General features: G+C 43.8%; 1 protein-coding gene across 2 annotated transcripts in view; it reads right to left on the reverse strand.

Moving 5' to 3' along the window:
• Window positions 1-20,983, reverse strand: part of abcc4 (ATP binding cassette subfamily C member 4 (PEL blood group)) — a 370,665-nt gene that overhangs the window by 338,256 nt on the left and 11,426 nt on the right. For both annotated transcript variants that reach the window (XM_078221654.1, XM_078221653.1), the window contains exon 2: window positions 3,279-3,389. In XM_078221654.1, the coding sequence (XP_078077780.1) occupies window positions 3,279-3,389 (111 nt within the window). The remainder of the gene's footprint in view (window positions 1-3,278; window positions 3,390-20,983) is intronic.

A 20,983-nucleotide genomic window follows, 5' to 3' on the forward strand; every position in this document is an offset into this window, starting at 1 on the left:
GAACCATCAGGAGCATAGACACAGAGATCTGGGAGTACAGGTCCACAGGTCCTTAAAAGTGGCAGCATAGGTGGAAAAGGTGGTGAAGAAAACATATGGCATGCTTGCCTTCATCAGCCGGGGCATCAAGTATGAAAGTTGGCAAATTATGTTACAGTTATATAAAACGTTGGTTAGGCCATATTTGGAATACTGTGTCCAATTCTGGTCGCCACACTACCAGAAGGCTTTGGAGGGAGTACAGAAAAGCTTTACCAGGATGTTGCCTGGTATGGAGGCTATTAGCTATGAGGAGAGATTGAATAAACAGGGATTGTCCTCCCTGGAAAAACAGAGGCTGAGGGGTGACCTGATAGAAGTTTATAAAATTATGGAGGGGCATATCAAGATGAACAATTGGAAGTTTTTTCCCAGGGGCGAAATGACAATCATAAGGGGGCGCAAGTTCAAGGTAAGAGGGGAAAAGTTCAGTAGAGATGTGCGGGGTAGGATTTTTATACAGAGGGTGGTGGGGGCCTGAAATGCTCTACCAAGTGAGATGGTTGAGGCAGACGTGTTAGCGACATTTAAGACTTATCTGGATAGGCACATGAACAGGTCGGGTATAGAGGGATAGAGGCAGTTGGTCTAGATAGGGCGCAGGCTTGGTGGGCCAAGGGCCTGTTCCTACTGTACTGTTCTTTATACTCTACAAACAGTATGTTTTGTCTGTGGGGAAAAGAGTGGGGGAGGGGGAAATAAAGGAGGACAATAAAGTAAAGGTAGAGAACAGTTAAAAATTAAATAAAATGAAAACAAAGGGGTCGAGGTATGGTGAGCTAATCATCCGAAGTTGTTGAATTCTATGTTGAGACCAGAAGGCTGTAACTTGCCAAGCCAGGAGATGAGATGCTGTTCCTCCAGGTTGCATGGAGAACATTGTCCTCCTTTATTTTTCTTTCCCCCTCCCCACTCTTTCCCCTTATCTCATCCCCCCTCTGCTTCCCTTTTATCCCCTTTCTCAATTTTAATTCTCTCCCACCCATCTCTCCACATCTTCATCTGTCACAGTTTACTCTGATTTCAGCTTCTCTGCCGTTTGGCCATTCACACCTTTTATTCTTTCTATGGACTGCCATTGGCACCTGTTAGCGCTTCCCCTTGTTTTTGTGGCTATGATTCATCTTTCATTATATCTCCCACTTTCTATGCTTTTTAGCTTTGACAAAGGGTCTTCTGGACTCAAAACGTCAGCTCTTTTCCCTTCTTACAGATACTGCCAGACCTGCTGAGATTCTCCTCTTAATGTTTCTGCTCTGTGGAGGACAGTTGATCTCAGTTCAGGGGGTTACCTAATTCATGTTCTATTCAGCAGACATGTGGATCTGGCACTGACACTTCTAATGGCAATGTACCACAGCTGGAGGCCTTGCCAATGCAGATGGAAAATACTATAGTAAAATCAGTTTGTCACTTCTGTAACAATGACAACTTAGTCAAGGTCAGCGTAAAACATGTATCACTATGAACATGGCCCATATGCATTCAGAATGGCTAAAAGGTGCTGTTTATATTATTTACACTAATAATTTTAAGTTAATGACTGAAGTGCAGGAAATGTCATGCAATCTGCGATGTTTCTACTATTTTTGTAAATCTTGCCAAACTATATGTGACTAATCACCATCCAACATCTCCAGCACATGGCAACATGCCCAGAATTTCAAACATATGTTAATAGAATGTGTTGTGGAAAATCTGGGTGGCATGGTAGCACACTGGTTAGCATTGCTGCTTCACAGCGCCAGGGACTCGGGTTCGATTCCCGACTTGGCCACTGTCTATGTGGAGTTTACACGTTCTCCCCATGTCTGCGTGGGTTTCCTCCCACATTTTGAAAGATGCGCTGGTTAGGTGCATTGACCCGAACAGGCGCCGGACTGTAGCGACTAGAGGAATTTCACAGTAACTTCATTGCAGTGTTAATGTAAGCCTTACTTGTGACTAATAAATTTTTTAATAATTACAGAGTCAAGTCCTGATCCAAGTTCATAACACAGTTGAACCAAACCCTTCACTAACAATGTCTGATAGCGCTGAGACTCTACTACATTCAGCACAATGCCAAACCAGTGTCAGGACATGACCAATATTACTATGGGCCAGAATTCTGCAAAATGGCAATCAGAGAGTCAGATTGCCACTCCATTCCTACTTGCTTGCCTGAAAATCTTTTCAATCCTATCTTGTCCCCCCAATCTTCTGACTTTTACCGGGCAAGATTCGGGCAGTGTAGCATGTCTCCGGGGTCTAATGTCAAGGGCAGCTAGTTGGATGCAACAAGGCCGTGCCCCATTTTTATGGCATTAGCTGCCATAAACCAGGTAAATTAAGCGTCCAGTCGGGTTTAACGATCTTTGACAGGCCAAGAACCAGGTATCATAGAATCCCTACAGTGCAGAAGGAGGCCAATCGGCCCAACATGTCTGCACCAACCACAATCCCATCCAGGCCCTATTTCTGTAACCTCACATATTTACCCTGCTAATCCCCGTAACACTCGGGTCAATTTAGCATGGTCAATCCACCTAACCCGCACATCTTTGGACTGTGGGAAGAAACCAGAGCACCTGGAGGAAATCCATGCAGACACGGGAGAACGTGCAAACTCCACACAAACAGTGACCCGAGGCCAGAATTGAACCCGGGTCCTTGGCGCTGAGAAGCTGCAGTGCCAGGGACTCAGGTTCGATTCCCGGTACACAATACCACTGTGCCACCTTGTCAATAAATGGGTAGAATTCTGGAGGAGGAGTGTGGTTGGGAGGTTTTGGGGAGTCCCCTGGGGGTCAGTCGAAGTCTGTGAAATCGTTACCCAGAAGTTAGATGTGGCTTTAATCCTTCTAACTTTTTCTGGGTATTGATTGATGTATCGGATTGTGATTTAAAATTGTATTTTCGGATGGCTCTCAGTGCAGGGTAATTGCCCAGAGGAAGTTCCCAGGCTGTGCAAGCCTTACCTGGGAACCTCCAGGGGTGGCATGGGGTGGGGGGAATGTAGGGTGCCTCAGTGCATCTTTGTCTGTCCCCCAGTTACGCTGCTCTGGAGCTTGGTAAATTATGGCCCAATGAGTTTGACCAGAGTGTACACATTTTATTATCCAAACTTACAAATACACACTAACTTCATCATCTGTTGTTGTGTGACACATGCATCCCTAGTTTAATAAGTATGTTGGACACATTGATGCTGAATATACATGTCGGCAATTCAAGAGTAGGGCGCAAAATAGGAATACCTCTGGAGTTCTTCTCCTAACCTCTCTGATCCATCTTCTGGAAGCACTTTGTACAAATCGTTTTCCTCTAGTCTCCTTTTGTTTCCAATTCGAAACAGTGGATTTAGCCAACTGCAAAGTGAAAAATAAAAAGATGATTCAATTTACAATGATCACAATTGAATTGTGTCTGTCTTAATCACACACTTGCTCTTTTCACACTGTTGAGTTAATCTATGTAAGTAAACAATTCAACAAACATAACTATGTTTGTTTAGCATTCCATCATGTTCTCACAACATCCAAAGTTCTTCATAGGCCATGAATTACTTTGAAGTGTAATAATTGCAGGTATATAGGCAGACTTTGTGAGGAAACTTTGCACAACATGATTTCCATAAATTACAAGTTAACGATGAATCTCTTTAGGTGACCGTGGCTGAGGAATAAATATTGGCTAGAACACTAGGATATCTCCCCATAATTTCTTTGAAGTATGCCATGAATTGTTCATGTTCAGCTGAACAGGCAGATGGTTTGAAATCTCAACACTTGTGACAAGGCAGGTCATAAATCAGTATTGAATCTGAGTGTCAACCTTCTATTTTGGGCCGAAGCTTGAACTTCTGAATGTCTGATAAGAGAGGCACCAGTCAGTCAGCTGAGACATATCCAATATAAAGTAAACAGAATCCCAGTGTCCTTGTATAAAATCCTGGTTAGGCCTCACTTAGAATACATTCCAGTTTTGGTTCACATGCTTAGTAACTATAAGCTCTGGAAAAGATTCAGTCAAATGAACTAGTTTAAAAGCCCTTGGTTATCATTATAGCTGAGAGCTGAGTCTTTTTACACAGGCACAGGTTTCAGGGAGACTTAATTTAAATACTTAAAATGATTAAAGGGCTGACACTATGTCGGTGTGGGCACCACATGTAGTAAAAAGTAGAAAATGTTCGAAACACTCAGTAGTCAGGTAGCATCAGAGAGGAGAGAAATAGAAATGTTCTGATGAAAGGTCACAGACCTGAAACATTTAACACTGTGCTGCCTAACTTGCTGAATTTCCCCCCCAAGCATTTTCTGTTTTTATTTCAGATTTCCAGCATTTGCATTACTGCTTTTCATTGAATGTTTAAAAGGCTATCTTAGCGTTTCAACATTTTATGCTTTTCATATGTCTAGCATCCACTTCATTTTGGCTATCAGGATTTATATTAAATCGGTCAGGGGGCAATGCATTTAAGGCAAGCAAGTATAGAATAGATTTTAGAAGATTCTTCTGTACGCTGAGGGTTACCAATACTGAATAAGTGCAATTGGTTCATGGGCTGGATATTCTGCCCACCCACAGGCGGGGAAGTATGCACGTGGACCCCTAAAGTAGATAAAGCATTATGCCATCAGTGGCATGCCCACTGCTGGCCTGTCTGCCGCGAGACCACCTGTCCTTGCCACAATTTTACAAGCAATGGAGAAGGCATTGGGTAGGCTGTCTGCTCATGGCCTAATTGAGGACCTTAGAACCATTGAATCCCTACAGAGCAGAAAGAGGCCATCAGGTCCCTCGAGTCCGCACCAACTCTCCGAAAGAACATCTTACCCAGGCCCCCTACCTCATCCTTGTAGCCCTGCGAATTAGCCATGGCTAATCCACCTAACCTACCCATCTTTGTGGCACGAAGGGGCAATTTAGCATGGCCATTCCACCAAACCTGCACATCTTTGGACTTAAAGTGGGCAATCGCCTCATCCCACTGTTGCTCAGACATCACATGGTGCAGGGCAGGCCAGTACACCAACGTGCAGCCCGACAGGTTTGACCCAGCAAACTGCTAGCCAGTGAAAGGAGGAGTGTCTCCTTTCTGCTCCTCAATGCCAATCGGCAGCCAGTCCCCCCGTCAAAGTTTTCCTTCCCCGCTTTCCCCTTTCTCTCCTCACCCCCACACCCTCCTGGTTCTCGGTACAACATGCTCCCTGATACCCCCTTGCCAAGACCTGTCCCAACGAGATCCTGGACTTGCCTGTAAGTCCGGATACATTTCTGCTCATACTGTAGAGCTGTCAGCCTCAGAGTGGTCAGCAGCTCTATGAGGCGTGACTTCCTCCCGAAGTGCATTGGAAGCCTCGCTTATAATAATGAAAGGCTCTCAGTTGGAAAATTAAAGCTAGGCAAGCTGGAGGTGGGTTTGCTCCCGATTCTTTATATTGGGGTGTGTGGAGTCCTTCCTCACTGTATAATCTAGCCCCTTTTGTGAGTATAGATTTGCTGCAAAAACTTATGAAGAGCTGCATGAGTATTTACTGTTACTAATATCACTGCATGTGAAAGGTAACTTGGAGCTTTCTCACACTGATTGCAATCCTGAGCTAATTTTGATCAGCTTCCATACTGCCGTTATTCTGTGAGGATAATGATTACTTCAATGCTCAAAAAATTAAGTACAAAAGTGAGGATTCAAATTTAGTCCCAGGCATCCCACAATGTCAGGCACCAGAGGAAGGCAGAGCAAGTGGTGATAACAAAGTGAAAAAAAAATCAATGAGGCACAATCTGGAGGAGCTGGGGAAGCAACTGCATTTGGCAACGATGAAGGCAAATCATCATAGAAATCATCATCATATGAGGTAGTACTGTAAGCAAGGTGCTGCAGCAAATATTGAGGTCAATTATTAATAACTGGAGTGGAGACATATCTTCCCAATTCTTAGTAACTGGTTTTACAGAGTAGAAAAACTAGGCTTGGGCCAGTTGCCAGCTGCTTGGACACAGTAGGGAGAAAAAGAGGATTTGATTTACACCATGTTCTCAATAACATCTACCAGAACCTGCTGAGGGGTGTTTGTCTTGTAACTGCTGCTAGGCAGCACTTATTAACAGAGCTCAGAAACTGTGAACTAATTCAGTCATTTGGATTAGATTCGGAGCTCAAGTCTTAACACAATTCCCCTTTATAAAGGATCTTTTTAAAAGCATGGATTTAATGTTCTTTCCCCAACGCACAAAATTGACATTACTAACGCAAAGGTTCTTCGGCTTGAACTTTGAAATCTTATAAAAAGACACATTAATTAAACAATGATAGACAGGCAACTAGGCCATAAGCTTCTGAAGAACTAGTATGAAGAACTTAGAAATCTTATATATAAACAGAATTATTTTAAAAATCAATGCCTTTCTGCAATTATAACCATACATAAAGTATCAAATTTAAATTAAAGTTATCCCATTAAAAATTAAGGGGACGAGTTTCTAACCTCACCACGCCTGGCACAGATCACGCTGATCCAGGATAATAACATGCAAGCCTAAAATTTGGTTTCGCACCTGGAGCCAAACAGTTTGCAATAATTCCAGTCCCTTTCAAATGGAACGGACCAGATCGCACCCAGAAAGAACGCAAGGCAATTAGCATCTTTAAAATAGCATTAAAATATGCATAGCCCGTTCAACACTGGATTCTCCCATCTCCCGGGATCTTCTGCCTTTGGGCACAGTGTGGGAAAGGTGAGAATCGCTACTGTCTTCACTGGCAGAGACCAGGCGTGATGGCCATGCCACAGGGGGCTCAGAGACCACTGAAGCCCCCGGGTTGTCGGGGGCATGGCCAGGCTGTGCCTTTGGGCAGCACCCATTGAGCAGTGCCCAGATGCTCCAGCTGTGCCCAGACACCCCAGAAGTGCCCACCTGACAGTGACAGGTGCAGTGCCAAGGGGGTGGAGCTATACAGGGCAGGGGGGGGGGTTTGCAGGATGAGGGGGGCATGTTGGGGATGGCATATTGGGGGTCAGGCAGGGGGTTCTATCAGGAATGCCCCAATGACAGAAACCCGTGTCAGGGAGGAGTAGGGGGAGGGAGGGGGTCGGGCTAGAGTTGTCTCACAGAGATCGGGGCACCCTTGCAAAATGGTGCCTGAGCACTCTGCAGCCAGGCTCACTGGTGTGTTTAGGCCCCTCTCCCTTCCCGTACCCACCCCCATCCAGCAGTGCCAGCATGCAACGCACCACACTGTCAAAACAAGACTGAGCGTGCCTGATGACTGGCACAGATTGCTCCAGTTTTCTTGCAATAAGTTTTTTTGCTTTTTGGGGGTGAAATTCCACCTTAGGTTTTTTTAAAAAGGAAAAATGCAGTTGGTCGATTGTATGATTCAATGTGATGGGAATTGTTGCTTCTCAGATACCACTTGTCATTCCCTTCAGTAAGCTGATCTCACTCAGGCCATAAATACAAGATAATCTCAATTCACACAATATCACAACACCCAGTTAAAAGCATGCTGGCCAAGGGGGTCAGGATACAGAATGCGGTATCTCTTAAAAAGCTGCTGTTTTCTCTCAGAAATATCCTTAGGAGAACTGGCTGGAGCATTAACAAAAACATAAACTTGTTTCTTTCAGTGAATGTGTTGGAGGTGAGCTGTGGAATGTCCTTACGGTCAATCTTTGAATCTTTTATCGTAACCCTACAAACGCCACTCCTCCCAACCCACAAATCTTGGTACAATAAGGGGCAATTTTGCAATGGCCAATCCACCCAACCTGAACATCTTTGAACTATGGGAGGAAACCGGAGCATCCGGAGGAAACCCACACAGGCACAGGGAGAACGTGCAAACTCAACACCGACAGTCACCCAAGGACTGCTAATCACAGTGCCACAAGTATCTCATATGCCTTTCTCCCCACCCCACTAACATGTCCTTCTGCCTTCCATGGATGGTTTATCTATGGATAAATACGCCAAGGTCCCTTTATTCCTCAGAACTGCCTAGTGTCATGCCATTCATTGAATACTTTCTTGTCAAATTACTTCAAAGTGTATCACCTCACACTTTTCAAGGTTACATTCCATCTGCCACTTATCTGCCCATTTGACCAACCTGTCTACATCTTCTTGTAGCCCAAGACACTTCGCATCACTTCGCATCCGATCAATCCTTGTGTCATCCACAAACTTACTAATCCTACCCCCACATAGTCATCTATGTCGTTTGTATAAATGATGAATAATAGGGGACCCAGCACAGATCCCTGTGTACATGACCTTGTGAAGGGGAGGTCGTGTCTCACTAACTTGATTGAATTTTTCAAGGAAGCGACGAAAATGATTGATGAGAGTAGGGCAGTGGATGTTGTCCACAAGGTCCCTCATGGCAGACTGGTACAGAAGATGAAGTCGCACGGGATCAGAGGTGAGCTGGCACAGTGGACACAGAACTGGCTCGGTCATAGAAGACAGAGGGTAGCAGTGGAAAGGTGCATTGCTGAATGGAGGGCTGTGACAAGTGGCAGTCCTCAGGGATCAGTACTGGGACCTTTCCTGTTTGTAATATATACAAATGATTGGGAGGAAAACATAACTGGCTTGATTAAGAGGTTTGCGGACGACACAAAGATTGGTGGAATTGCGGATAGTGATGAGGACCAGAGGATACAGCAGGATATAGGTCAGTTGGAGACTTGGGCAGAGAGATGGCAGATGCAGTTTAATCCGGACAAATTGGGGTGGTACGGTAGCACAGTGGTTAGCACTGCTGCTTCATAGCTCCAGGGACCTGGGTTCAATTCCCGGCTTGGGTTACTGTCTGTGTGGAGTTTGCACATTCTCCTCGTGTCTGCATGGGTTTCCTCCGGGTGCTCTGGTTTCCTCCCACAGTCCAAAAATGTGCAGGTTAGGTTGATTGGCCATGCTAAAATTGCCCTTAGTGTCCTGGGATGTGTAGGTTAGAGGGATTAGTTGGTAAATATGTAGGGATATGGGGGTAGGGCCTGGGTGGGACCGTGGTCGGTGCAGACTCGATGGGCCGAGTGGCCTCTTTCTGTACTGTAGGGTTTCTAAGATTTCTAAGAAATGTGAGGTAATGCATTTTGGAAGGTCTAATACACGTGGGAAAAATATAGTAAATGGCAGAACCCTTAAGAGTATTCATAGGCAGAGGGATCTGGGTGTACAGGTACACAGGTCACTGAAAGTGGCAATGCAGGTAGAGAAGGTAGTCAAGAAGACATATGGCATGCTTGCTTTCATCACCCAAGGCACTGAGTTTAAAAATTGGCAAGTAATGTTGCAGCTTTATAGAACCTTAGCTAGGCTGCACTTGGAATATAGTGTTCAATCCTGGTCGTCACACTACCAGAAGGATGTGGAGGCTTTGGAGAGGGTACAGAAAAGATTTACCAGGATGTTGCCTGATATGGAGGGCATTAGCTATGAGGAGAGGTTGGAGAAATTTAGTTTGTTCTCACTGGAATGACGGAGGTTGAGGGGTGACCTGATAGAAGTCTACAAGATTATGAGAGGCATGGACAGAGTGGATAGTCAGAAGCTTTTTCCCAGGGTGGAAGAGTCAATTACTAGGGGGCATAGGTTTAAGGTGCGAGGGGCAAGGTTTAAAGGAGATGTATGAGGCAAGTTTTTTTTAACACAGAGGGTAGTGGGTGCCTGAAATTCGCTGCCGGGGGAGGTAGTGGAGGCAGATACAATAGTGACAATTTTTTTTTAAAACTGCCTTTTTGTCACATGGTTATCGGAACTTCTGTGGGCTGCTTGGAGACCTCTCATGGAACACTGGGATTCCACAGACTCCAGTTTGGGAATCCCTGCATTGGTTCAATGTGGGAAAGTGACTTTGGGCCCAAGAAAGATAGATCAGAGGGTTTTCCAAACATTGAGAAGCTAGAAACTGCAGAGAGATGTGAGCACATGTACAATAATCGCTAAAAATAGTGGACAAGAGCAAAATACAATTTAAAAAGCAAGTGGAATATTACTCTTTATCTTAAAGAGATTGAAATTGGTACCGCTGATGTGGGTAGGAAGGGAGAAGGGGTCATGAAAAGGGAGTACAGGGAATTAGGGAGACAGCTGAGAAAGAGGAAAGCAAAGGTAGTAATCTCAGGATTACTGCCTGTGCCACGGGAAGGTGAGGGCAGGAATGGAGTGAGGTGGAAGATGAATGTGTGGCTGAGGGACTGGTGCAGGGGGCAGGGATTCAGGTTCCTAGACCATTGGGACCTCTTTAGGGGCAGGGGTGATCTGTATACAAAAAACGGGTGGAACTTGAATCACACGGGGACCAATATCCTGGCCGGTAGGTTGGCTAAGGTTACTGGGGAGAATTTAAACTAGATAGGTTGGGGGGAGGGGAGCTAGAAGAGTTGACTAGGATCAAGGAACTAATTGATGGGGTGGAGGATGCAGGGGTAAGGGGAATTACAAAATTAATAGTAGAGGAGAGGGTGCAAGTGAATGAAGGCGGTAATTTAGATAAGGGAGTAGAGGGAGAGGGTGTTCGCGACTCATCAAAGCGGGTCCAGATAAAAGCTGGAATAAGGACACTTTGCCTGAATGCACGAAGCATTCGGAACAAGGTAAATGAGTTGATGGTGCAAATCAGCACGAGTGGGTACGATCTAGTGGCCATTACAGAAACGTGGCTGAAAGGTGACCAGGACTGGGAGATGAATATCCAGGGGTATCAGGCGTTTAGGAAGAATAGACAGGAAGGAAAAGGTGGTGGGGTCGCGCTATTAATAAGAGATAATATCAGGATAGTACTGAGGGATGACATAGGCTCTGAGGAACAAAACGTGGAATCATTATGGGTAGAGATGAGGAATAGTAGAGGGAGAAAGACACTAGTAGGTGTGGTATATAGGCCCCCAAATAATAATGTTGAGGTAGGGAGGGCTATAAACAAGCAGATAAGGGATGCGTGTAAAAACGGAACGGCAATAATCATGGGGGACTTCAACATGCACATTGACTGGCAGACTCAAGTCGGTAAGGGTGGAATGGAGGAAGAGTTCTTAGAATGCTGTCGGGATAGTTTCCTTGAACAGCATGTTACGGAACCGACGAGGGAACGAGCTATTTTGGATCTGGTATTGTGTAACGAGGTAGGTAGAATTAAGGATCTTATTGTGAAGGACCCTCTTGGGTCTAGTGACCACAATATGGTCGAATTTCTGATTCAGATGGAAGAGGAGAAAGTTTGGTCCCAAACCAGTGTCCTCTGTTTGAACAGAGGGAAATATGATAGGATGAGGGATGAATTGGCTAAGGTAGACTGGGAGAGCAGGCTGGCAGGTAGGATAGCTGAGGAACAGTGGAGGATTTTTAAGGAGATCCTTTTCAGTTCTCAGCAAAAATATATTCCAACAAAAAACAAGGATTGTAAGAAAAGGGAGAACCAGCCGTGGATAACGAAGGAAATAAAGGAGAGTATTAAAATAAAAACAGCTGCGTACAGAGTGGCCAAAAATAGTGGAGAAACAAGTGATTGGGAAAAATTTAAGAAACAACAAAGAGAGACTAAGAAAGCGATAAAGAAAGGAAGGATAGACTATGAAGCTAGGCTAGCAATTAATATAAAAAATGATAGTAAAAGTTTTTATAAATATATAAAAAGGAATAGAGTGGCTAGAGTGAATGTTGGACCCTTGGAGGACGAGAGGGGGGAGTTAATAGTGGGAAATGAGGATATGGCTGAGTCTTTAAATAAGTTTTTTGTGTCGGTCTTCACGGTGGAGGACACAAATAGTTTGCCAAATATTAACGATAGAGGGTTGGCAGCAGGAGAAATACTTAATACAATTAATGTTACCAGAGAGGCAGTGCTGGGTAGACTAATGGGACTGAAGGTGGATAAGTCCCCGGGTCCGGATGGAATGCATCCCAGGGTATTGAAAGAAATGTCAGAGGTAATAGTGGATGCGTTAGTGATTATTTATCAAAACTCGTTGCATTCTGGGGTAGTGCCGGTTGATTGGAAAACGGCTAATGTTACGCCGCTGTTTAAAAAAGGAAGGAGACAAAAGGCGGGTAACTATAGGCCGGTCAGCTTAACGTCTGTAGTAGGGAAAATGCTGGAATCCATTATTAAAGAGGAGATAGCAGGGCATCTGGATAGAAATGGTTCGATCAATCAGACGCAGCATGGATTCATGAGGGGAAAGTCGTGCTTGACGAACATGTTGGATTTTTATGAAGATGTGACGAGGGCGGTTGATGGAGGAGAACCGGTGGATGCGGTGTTTTTGGATTTCCAAAAGGCGTTTGATAAGGTGCCCCATAAAAGGCTACTGAAGAAGATTAGGGCACACGGAGTTGGGGGTAGTGTGTTAAAGTGGATTGGGGACTGGCTATCCGACAGGAAGCAAAGAGTCGGAATAAATGGGTGTTTTTCCGGTTGGAGGAAGGTAACTAGTGGCGTGCCGCAGGGATCGGTACTCGGGCCGCAACTGTTTACCATTTATATCGATGATCTGGAGGAGGGGACGGAGTGTAGGGTAACGAAGTTTGCAGACGACACAAAGATAAGTGGAAAAGTGAATCGTGTGGAGGACGGAGAAGATCTGCAGAGAGATTTGGACAGGCTGAGTGAGTGGGCGAGGATATGGCAAATGGAGTATAACGTTGAGAAATGCGAGGTTATACACTTTGGAGGAAATAATAACAAATGGGATTACTATCTCAATGGAAACAAATTAAAACATGCTACCGTGCAAAGGGACCTGGGGGTCCTTGTGCATGAGACGCAAAAGCCCAGTCTGCAGGTACAACAGGTGATCAAGAAGGCAAATGGGATGTTGGCCTATATTGCGAAGGGGATAGAATATAAAAGCAGGGATGTCTTGATGCACCTGTACAGGGCATTGGTGAGGCCGCAGCTGGAATACTGTGTGCAGTATTGGTCCCCTTATATGAGGAAGGATATATTGGCATTGGAGGGAGTGCAGAGAAGGTTCACCAGGTTGATACCGGAGATGAGGGGTTTGGATTATGAGGAGAGGCTGAGGAGATTGGGTTTGTACTCGTTGGAGTTTAGAAGGATGAGGGGGGATCTTATGGAGACTTATAAGATAATGCGGGGGCTGGATAGGGTGGAGGCGGAGAGATTCTTTCCACTTAGTAAGGAAGTTAAAACTAGAGGACACAGCCTCAAAATAAAGGGGGGTCGGTTTAAGACAGAGTTGAGGAGGAACTTCTTCTCCCAGAGGGTGGTGAATCTCTGGAATTCTCTGCCCACTGAGGTGGTGGAGGCTACCTCGCTGAATATGTTTAAAGCGCGGATGGATGGATTCCTGATCGGTAAGGGAATTAAGGGTTATGGGGATCAGGCGGGTAAGTGGTACTGATCCACGTCAGATCAGCCATGATCTTATTGAATGGCGGGGCAGGCTCGAGGGGCTAGATGGCCTACTCCTGCTCCTATTTCTTATGTTCTTATGTTCTTAAATACAAAGCAATGAAAAAGCTACAGTTGTAAAAGGCTCCATTAGGCCTTTTCTGTAGTACTATGTTTGCTTCTGGGCAACACATCTCAGGAAGGATTTTGAAAGCCATGGAGATCATGCAATGCAAGAGGATCCATCATAATGATACCAGCATTAAAAAGTACTAAATTATGATAGCCCAATAAGCTAAACTTGAACTCCCTTAAATACAGATTATTGCCCGAGGATTAGATGCAAACAGCATAAAACAGATATGGCATCTGACCAAATATCCTGCATTAATTCTATATTGCTGACGGAACAAAGTAGTCATGGCAGTTCACCAATATTAGCTTTGCATGGGCTTTATTTTCTCAAATTTCACTTTTGTTCACCCATTCCAAAAAGAACCTAAGTAAATGTTTATCTCAATAATTATCAACATCATGCATTGCAAGTAAGAAATTTACCTTTGCTTCTTCCCACCTTGTAATCAGATCCCCAAGGTAAATTTTCCAGGATTGCGGTTGAAGGAATGTATTTTTTTAAGGTTAGTTAGGTTTGGGCTGTGGGATGTGGCCAATTTATTTAATTCAAGGGAGTTTTTACAAGTGGAAGAATGAGAACAAGCTATAGATACATTTGGAGTGGCGGTAACTTCATTAACAGCCTTGATGCCATTCCAACATCACTGCTGCTGACTCTAGTATCTAATCATTATGATACTGCTACTTGTTAGGGTTACAAGGTATACAAGTGGTAGAGCTAGGAGTGAACAACCCTCAAGGTTCCTTTTAACTCTGAGCATCATTGTTGGGATAGTAAACATCTCAAACGGCACAAGGAAAATTGACAAGTCATCTATATATAATATATATTTTTATATATCTCACTTAACTCTTGATAAGTTAAATTGAGCCTCTCAAATGCTTGAGAGCTAATCACTGACTGTTTCATTCGAAAGATAGAAAGTTTACCTTTAAAAGTTTTTAAAAATCTTTAAATATAACAATGAATTACTGTTTACACAAAACTGTCACTATTCTTCACAGCAACGACAAAGCCTGGGTAGTTCCTTTCAATCCGCAAACTAAAAACACAATGATAATCTGTTTGTTCCCACACTATAGAAATACACTATTAAAATACCCGGAAACTCTGACTGAATCAACAACTTTAAAGTCCCATTTTACGTTTACAAGTTGCAGAATGAAAGACTTCATCCTAGGGTATCAATAGTTTACCGAACAAGAAAAAACATCTGAAGTTATGGTTTCCAACTTCCTGAGTAAAAGAGTAACAAAGTACGAGGAAGAAACATCCAACATACAAACACTTTCTCCTCAACCCACATTTTATTGCCATCATAATCACTTCTACTGTAGTTAAAATTCACAGTGCAGACTTCAAACTGACTCATTCAATACATCATTAGAAAACAGAGTTTTTAAACTTTTATTCCATTCTTAAAGTTACAAAGCCATTGCGTAGTGGACAGGGTTCATCTCCTTGCTTCATGTTGAACTCACTTTGCTGATTATGCTCCTACATTGCAGTCCAAAGATATGCAAAGTTAGATGGATTGGCCATGCTAAATTGCCCTTTAGTGTTCCAAGATGTGTAGGTTAGATGGATTAGCTAAAGGGCGGGGGAGAGGGTCTGAGTAAGATACTCCACCAGAGAGTTGGTGCAGATGCAATGGGCCGAATGGCCTCTTCTGCACTTTAGGGATTTTATGAATGAGAGTGAGAGAAAGGTTAAATTACAATAGTCAATCCAAAACAGAAATTTTACCATATAAAAATCCTGATGCTTTCTCAAAGTTGTTCAAAATCACAAATTCCATTTTCTACTGTCAACAATTATCCTTACAAGTTACACAAATTATATAAAAGATAAAGTCACTATAGTCTCAGATGACCATAGGCTCAAAGAGGAGAGCTGACTGATGGCGATTTAACCTGAGGATCACCACACCTCAGCAATGGAAAAGGTTAAAAAGGCCTTCATGAACAACCTCGGCAGGTACAGGAATTCAACCTGGGCTTTTGGCTTCACTCTGTATCATGAGCCAACTGTCATCACAACTGAGCTAAACTGATCCCAGACCAATTATATATTTATCCTATATTGCCACAAGTAGCACCAGTTAGGAGATATGGGGCAATAAGAGTTGGTATATATTTCAACAGAAGAGCAGAGTTTGAATATCAGAAATTTAGGCATTTGGAATATCTACTGGAATATTAAAGCTGACTTTTCAAGGTCATAAACGCCTGAATGCTCATCCACAGACTATGTACAGCATATCCATGGTTCAGTTTGGGTCAATGTGACACTTAAAGTGGATCCAACAACTTTAAACAAGGAAGATAAGAGCTCCAAGAAAATGAAGAAGTCCGAAAAGGAATCATCTTCCCCATGCCAGGGAATAGCATAAGTTTAACTCCTTCCAATAGCAAACATTTAACTTCTGGTAGGTACCCCACTGTGTCACTGAAGCAATCAAGTAAATTGAGTAACAGGATTTTCAGAACAACATGTTTTCACTGAATAAGATACCTTTATTTTAGTACCTTGCTGTCTAAAAAAGTTGTTTCAAATATTATAACACTTAGATTACTAGTCCATGGTCAAGAAAGATACATAAAACAACATTTTAAACAGAAATTTGGATTGGAGTTCAATTCTATATACTCAATACACAATACTTTGCTGAGCCTTTTGCTGCCTTGCCTTACCGTTATTGAATCATAGAATCCCTGCAATGCAAAAGGAGGCCATTCAGCCCATCGAGGCTGCACTGACAACAATCCCACCCAGGCCCTATCCTCATAACCCCATGTATTTACCCTGCTAATCTCCCTGACATTAAGGGGCAATTTAGCATGGCCAATCCACCTAATCTGCACTCTGTGGGAGGAAACCGGAGCACCTGGAAGAAACCCACACAGACACATGGAGAAAGCGCAAATTCCACACAGTCACCCGAGGCCGGAATCAAACCCGGGTCTCTGGCGCTGTGAGGCAGCAGTGCTAGCGACTGTGCCACCATGCCTTCCTGAATGAACTTGCATAAAACTAGCTAATTAACACACTCCTAATTTTAGTATCAACATGGTAAAGCGCTAAAGCCCACTGATGACAACAGTGACACAGCAGCAGTGTAAACATTTACTGTCGAGTCATATTGGCATCAGAAAGCTTTGTCTTCCATAGAAATCTTTTAAAAATTTATTCTTTCACAGTATTTGTTCCCTGTCTCTAACTGCTTGAACCGAGTGGTTTGCTAGGCCATTTCAGAGGGCAGTTAAGAGTCAACCACATTGCTGTGGATCTGGAATCACATGTAGACTAGGACAGGTAAGCATGGCAAATTTCCTTCCCCAAAGGACATTCGTGAACTTGATGGGTTTTTACAACACTTGGTAGTTTCACAGTCACCGTTACTGAGATTATCTTTATATTCCAGACTTTATTTTTACTAATGCAGCAGATACCTTACAATAGAAATTCTGGGCACAATATGCAAAGTAGTGTTCTCCTAACAAAGACAGATGACATTAGCTTTTTTGATACAGTATGTTGACAATTCAACCAGGGAGGGGGCCATACTAGACTTGGTACTGAGGAATGCGCCAGGCCAGGTGATCAATGTTTCAGCAGGGGAGCATTTTGGGATTAGTGACCATAATTCTGTAAGATTTCAGGTAGTCATGGGTGAGGATGCTTAATTGGACAAGGGCCAATTACATCCAAATAGCCAGGAACTGGGGAATTGAATTGGGAGCGGCTATTTGAGGGCAAATCCACATCTGGTATGTGGGAGGCTTTTAAAAGCCAGTTGATTGAAGTGCAGGACAGGCATGTCCCCACAAAAATGAAGGATAGAAATGGCAGGATTCGGGAACCATGGATAACAAGGGAAATTGTAAGCTTAATCAAAAGGAAAAAGGAAGCTTACAATAGCTCTAGGCATCTCAAAACCGACGAAGCCCATGAGGAGTACAGTGAAAGTAGGAAGAAACTTAAACATGGAATTAGGAGGGCTTTTTATGCGTATATTAGGAGCAAAGAGGCAAGCCCACTCAAGGACAATGGAGGGAAGTTATGCGTCGAGCCACAGAAAGTGGGTGAGATCCTTAATGATTACTTTGTACCAGTATTCACCAAGGAGAAGGACATGGTGGATGTTGAGGTCAAGGATAGATGCATGAATGCCCTAGAGAATGTCAATACATTGAAGGAGGGAGTGTTGAATATCCTAAATTGCGTTAAGGTAGACCAGGCCCCGGGGCAGGATGGGATCTATCCCAGGTTACGGCGGGAGGCAAAGGGAAGAAATAGCTGGGACCTTAATAAATATCTTCACATCTTCTTTGACCACAGACGAGGTTCCAGTGGACTGTAGAAGAGCCAATGTTGTCCCCTTATGAGCTTGACATCAACGATGAGGAGGCTCTTTGGAGAAGATACTGAGGGACAGGATATATGCACAGTTGGAAGAAAATGCACTAGTGACAAGCAGCATGGTTTTGTATGGGGAAGATCATGTCTCACCAACTTGATTGAGTTTTTTGAAGAGGTGACAAAGATAATTGATGAGGGAAGGGCTGTGTATATAGTTTATGTGGACTTTAGTAAGGCATTTGACAAGGCCCCCATGACAGACTGGTACAAAAACTAAAATCACATGGGATTCGGGGTGGCCTGGCTATATCGATACAGAACTGGCTTTGTTATAGAAGACAGAATGGTGGAAAGGTGTTTCTCAGAATGAAGATCTGTAGCTAGTGGTGTTCCGTAGGGATCAGTACTGGGACCTCTGTTGCTTGTAGTATATATAAATGATCTGGAGGAAAATGTAGCTGGTCTGATTAGTAAGTTTGCAGATAATACGAAGATTGGTGGAGTTGCTAATAGTGCCGGGGATTGTCAGCGGATACAACAGGATATAGATAGATTAGAGACTTGGGCACAGAAATGGCTGGAGGAGTTTAATCCGGACAAATGCGAGGTGATGCATTTTGGGGGATCTAATTTAGGTGCAAATTATACTCTAAACGGCAGAACTCTAAGGAACATTAACATACAGAGGGATCTGGGCATGCAGGTCCACAGTTCCCTAAAAGTGGCAACACAGCTGACCAAGGTGATTAACCTGGTGAGACTTCTAATATGCTTTCTTAAAGTCCAATAGGTTTATTTGGAATCATGCGCTTTCGGAGTGCTGAGTGATAGAGGAGTAGCACTCCGAAAGCTCGTGATTCCAAATAAACCTGTTGGACTTTAACCTGGCATTGTGAAACTTCTTACTGTGCCACCCCAGTCCAACGCCGGCATCTCCACATCAAGAAAGCATATGGCATGCTTGCCTTCATCAGCCAGGGCACTGAGTACAAGAGTTGGGAAATCATGTTACATAGAAACCCTACAGTACAGAAAGAGACCATTTGGCCCATCGAGTCTGCACCGACCACAATCCCACCCAGGCCCTACTCCCATATCCACCCACTAATCCCTCTAACCTACGCATCTCAGGACACTATGGGCAATTTTCTTTTAGCATGGCCAATCAACCTAACCTGCACATCTTTGGACTGTGGGAGGAAACCGGAGCACCCGGAGGAAACCCACGCAGACACGAGGAGAATGTGCAAACTCCACACAGACAGTGACCCAAGCTGGGAATCGAACCCAGGTCCCTGGAGCTGTGAAGCAGCAGTGCTAACCACTGTGCTACCATGCCACCCAGTTACAGTTGTATAAAACATTGGTTACATCATATTTGGAGTATTGCATGCAATCCTGGTCACCACACTACCAGAGGGACGTTAAAGCTTTGGAGAGAGTGCAAAGAAGGTTCACCAAGATGTTGCCCGGTCTCAAGGGTGCTGACTATGAAGAGAGATTAAAAAACTAGAGTTGTTTTCACTGGTAAAACGGAGGTTATGGGGAGACCTGATAGAGGTCTACAAAATTATGAGAGGCTTAGACAGTCTACAAAGTCTCATCAAAAATGAAATCCATACATTTGGGTCCACGATGAATGCAGTTTTTATATGCTCTGCTCAGCATGATGTTGGTGTATACATTTCAGTGGCACAAATTTTCTGAAATCTAATATTAGGAGTCATTAGGGAGTCCAAAGAGTTTAACTCTTTGGATAGTCAGAGACTTCTTCACAGAGCAGAAGTGTCAATTACAAGGGGGCACAGGTTCAAGGGGGGAAAGTTTTTCATGCAGAGAGCGGTGAGTGCCTGGAACATGCTGCCAGAGGAGGTGCTGGAAACAGGCACATTAGCAACATTTAAGAGGTATCTGGTTGGGTACATGAAAGCGGAGGGAATAGAAGGATACGGACCGAGTAAGGGCAGAAGGATTTTTTATAATTTAGTTAGGGCATCATGATTGGCACAGGCTTCAAGTGCCGAAGGGCCTGTTCCTATGTTGTACATTTCTTTGTTTTTTGTTGTTCTAGCTTCTCAGTATCATGGCAGTGGACAAATGCATACCACTGCTACGCAACGCAAAATGGAGCAGAAAGATTCCGCAGTACCCACTGTAATTGACATTTCAGTAGCTCACCTCCTGACTTCCCAAAGTCTGTCCACAATCTGCAGGCATGAGCCAGGAGTGTAATGGAATACTCTCCATTTACCTGGACGAGTGCAGCTCCAACAGCACAAGAAGCTTGCTATCATCCAGGACAAAACAGCCAACTTGCTTGACATCCCATCCACAAACATTCACTCCCTCCATCACCAATGCACTGTGGCAGCTGTGTGTACCATCTACAAGATGCATTGCAGAAATTCACCAAGGCTCTTTAGGCAACATCTTCCAAACCCATGACCACTACCATGTAGAAGAACAAGGGCAGCAGGTACATAGAAACACCAACATCTGGAAGTTCCCTCCGAATTACCCACATGAACTAGAATACACAATTCAGATTCTTAAAAACCTTTCTCTGTAACAAAAACTATTACTTAATTTTGGTTCCCTTGCCCTCTCCCATGTCAACCCAACTACCACTGCATGAATCACAGATCACACCTTCACTGAAAACTTTCTTTTTTCCTCCATTATATCCCCAAAATGATTCTACAATTCCATAAATTCTGGTGTGCGATTAGTTGGAACAGCTCTTTCAAAAGAGACAACACAGCGACAACGTGCCATAGAGGGAGTACAGCGAAGGTTTATCAGGCTGATTCCCGGGATGACAGGTCTGTCATATGAGGAGAGACCAAGTCAGTTAGAATTATATTCACTGGAGTCCAGAAGAGCAAGAGGGGATCTCATAGAAACTTATAACATTCTAACAAAGTTAGACAGTTAGATTCAGAAAGAATGTTCCCAATGGTGGGGAAGTCCAGAACTCGGGGTCATAGCTTGCGGATAAGGGGTAACTCTTTTAGGACTGAGGCAAGGAGGAATTTCTTCACCCAGAGGGTGGTGAATGTGTGGAATTCACTACCACAGAAAGTAGTTGAGACCAA

This window comes from Mustelus asterias, chromosome 10 (genome assembly GCF_964213995.1).
Source record: "Mustelus asterias chromosome 10, sMusAst1.hap1.1, whole genome shotgun sequence".
Classification (NCBI taxonomy): Eukaryota; Metazoa; Chordata; class Chondrichthyes; order Carcharhiniformes; family Triakidae; genus Mustelus; species Mustelus asterias.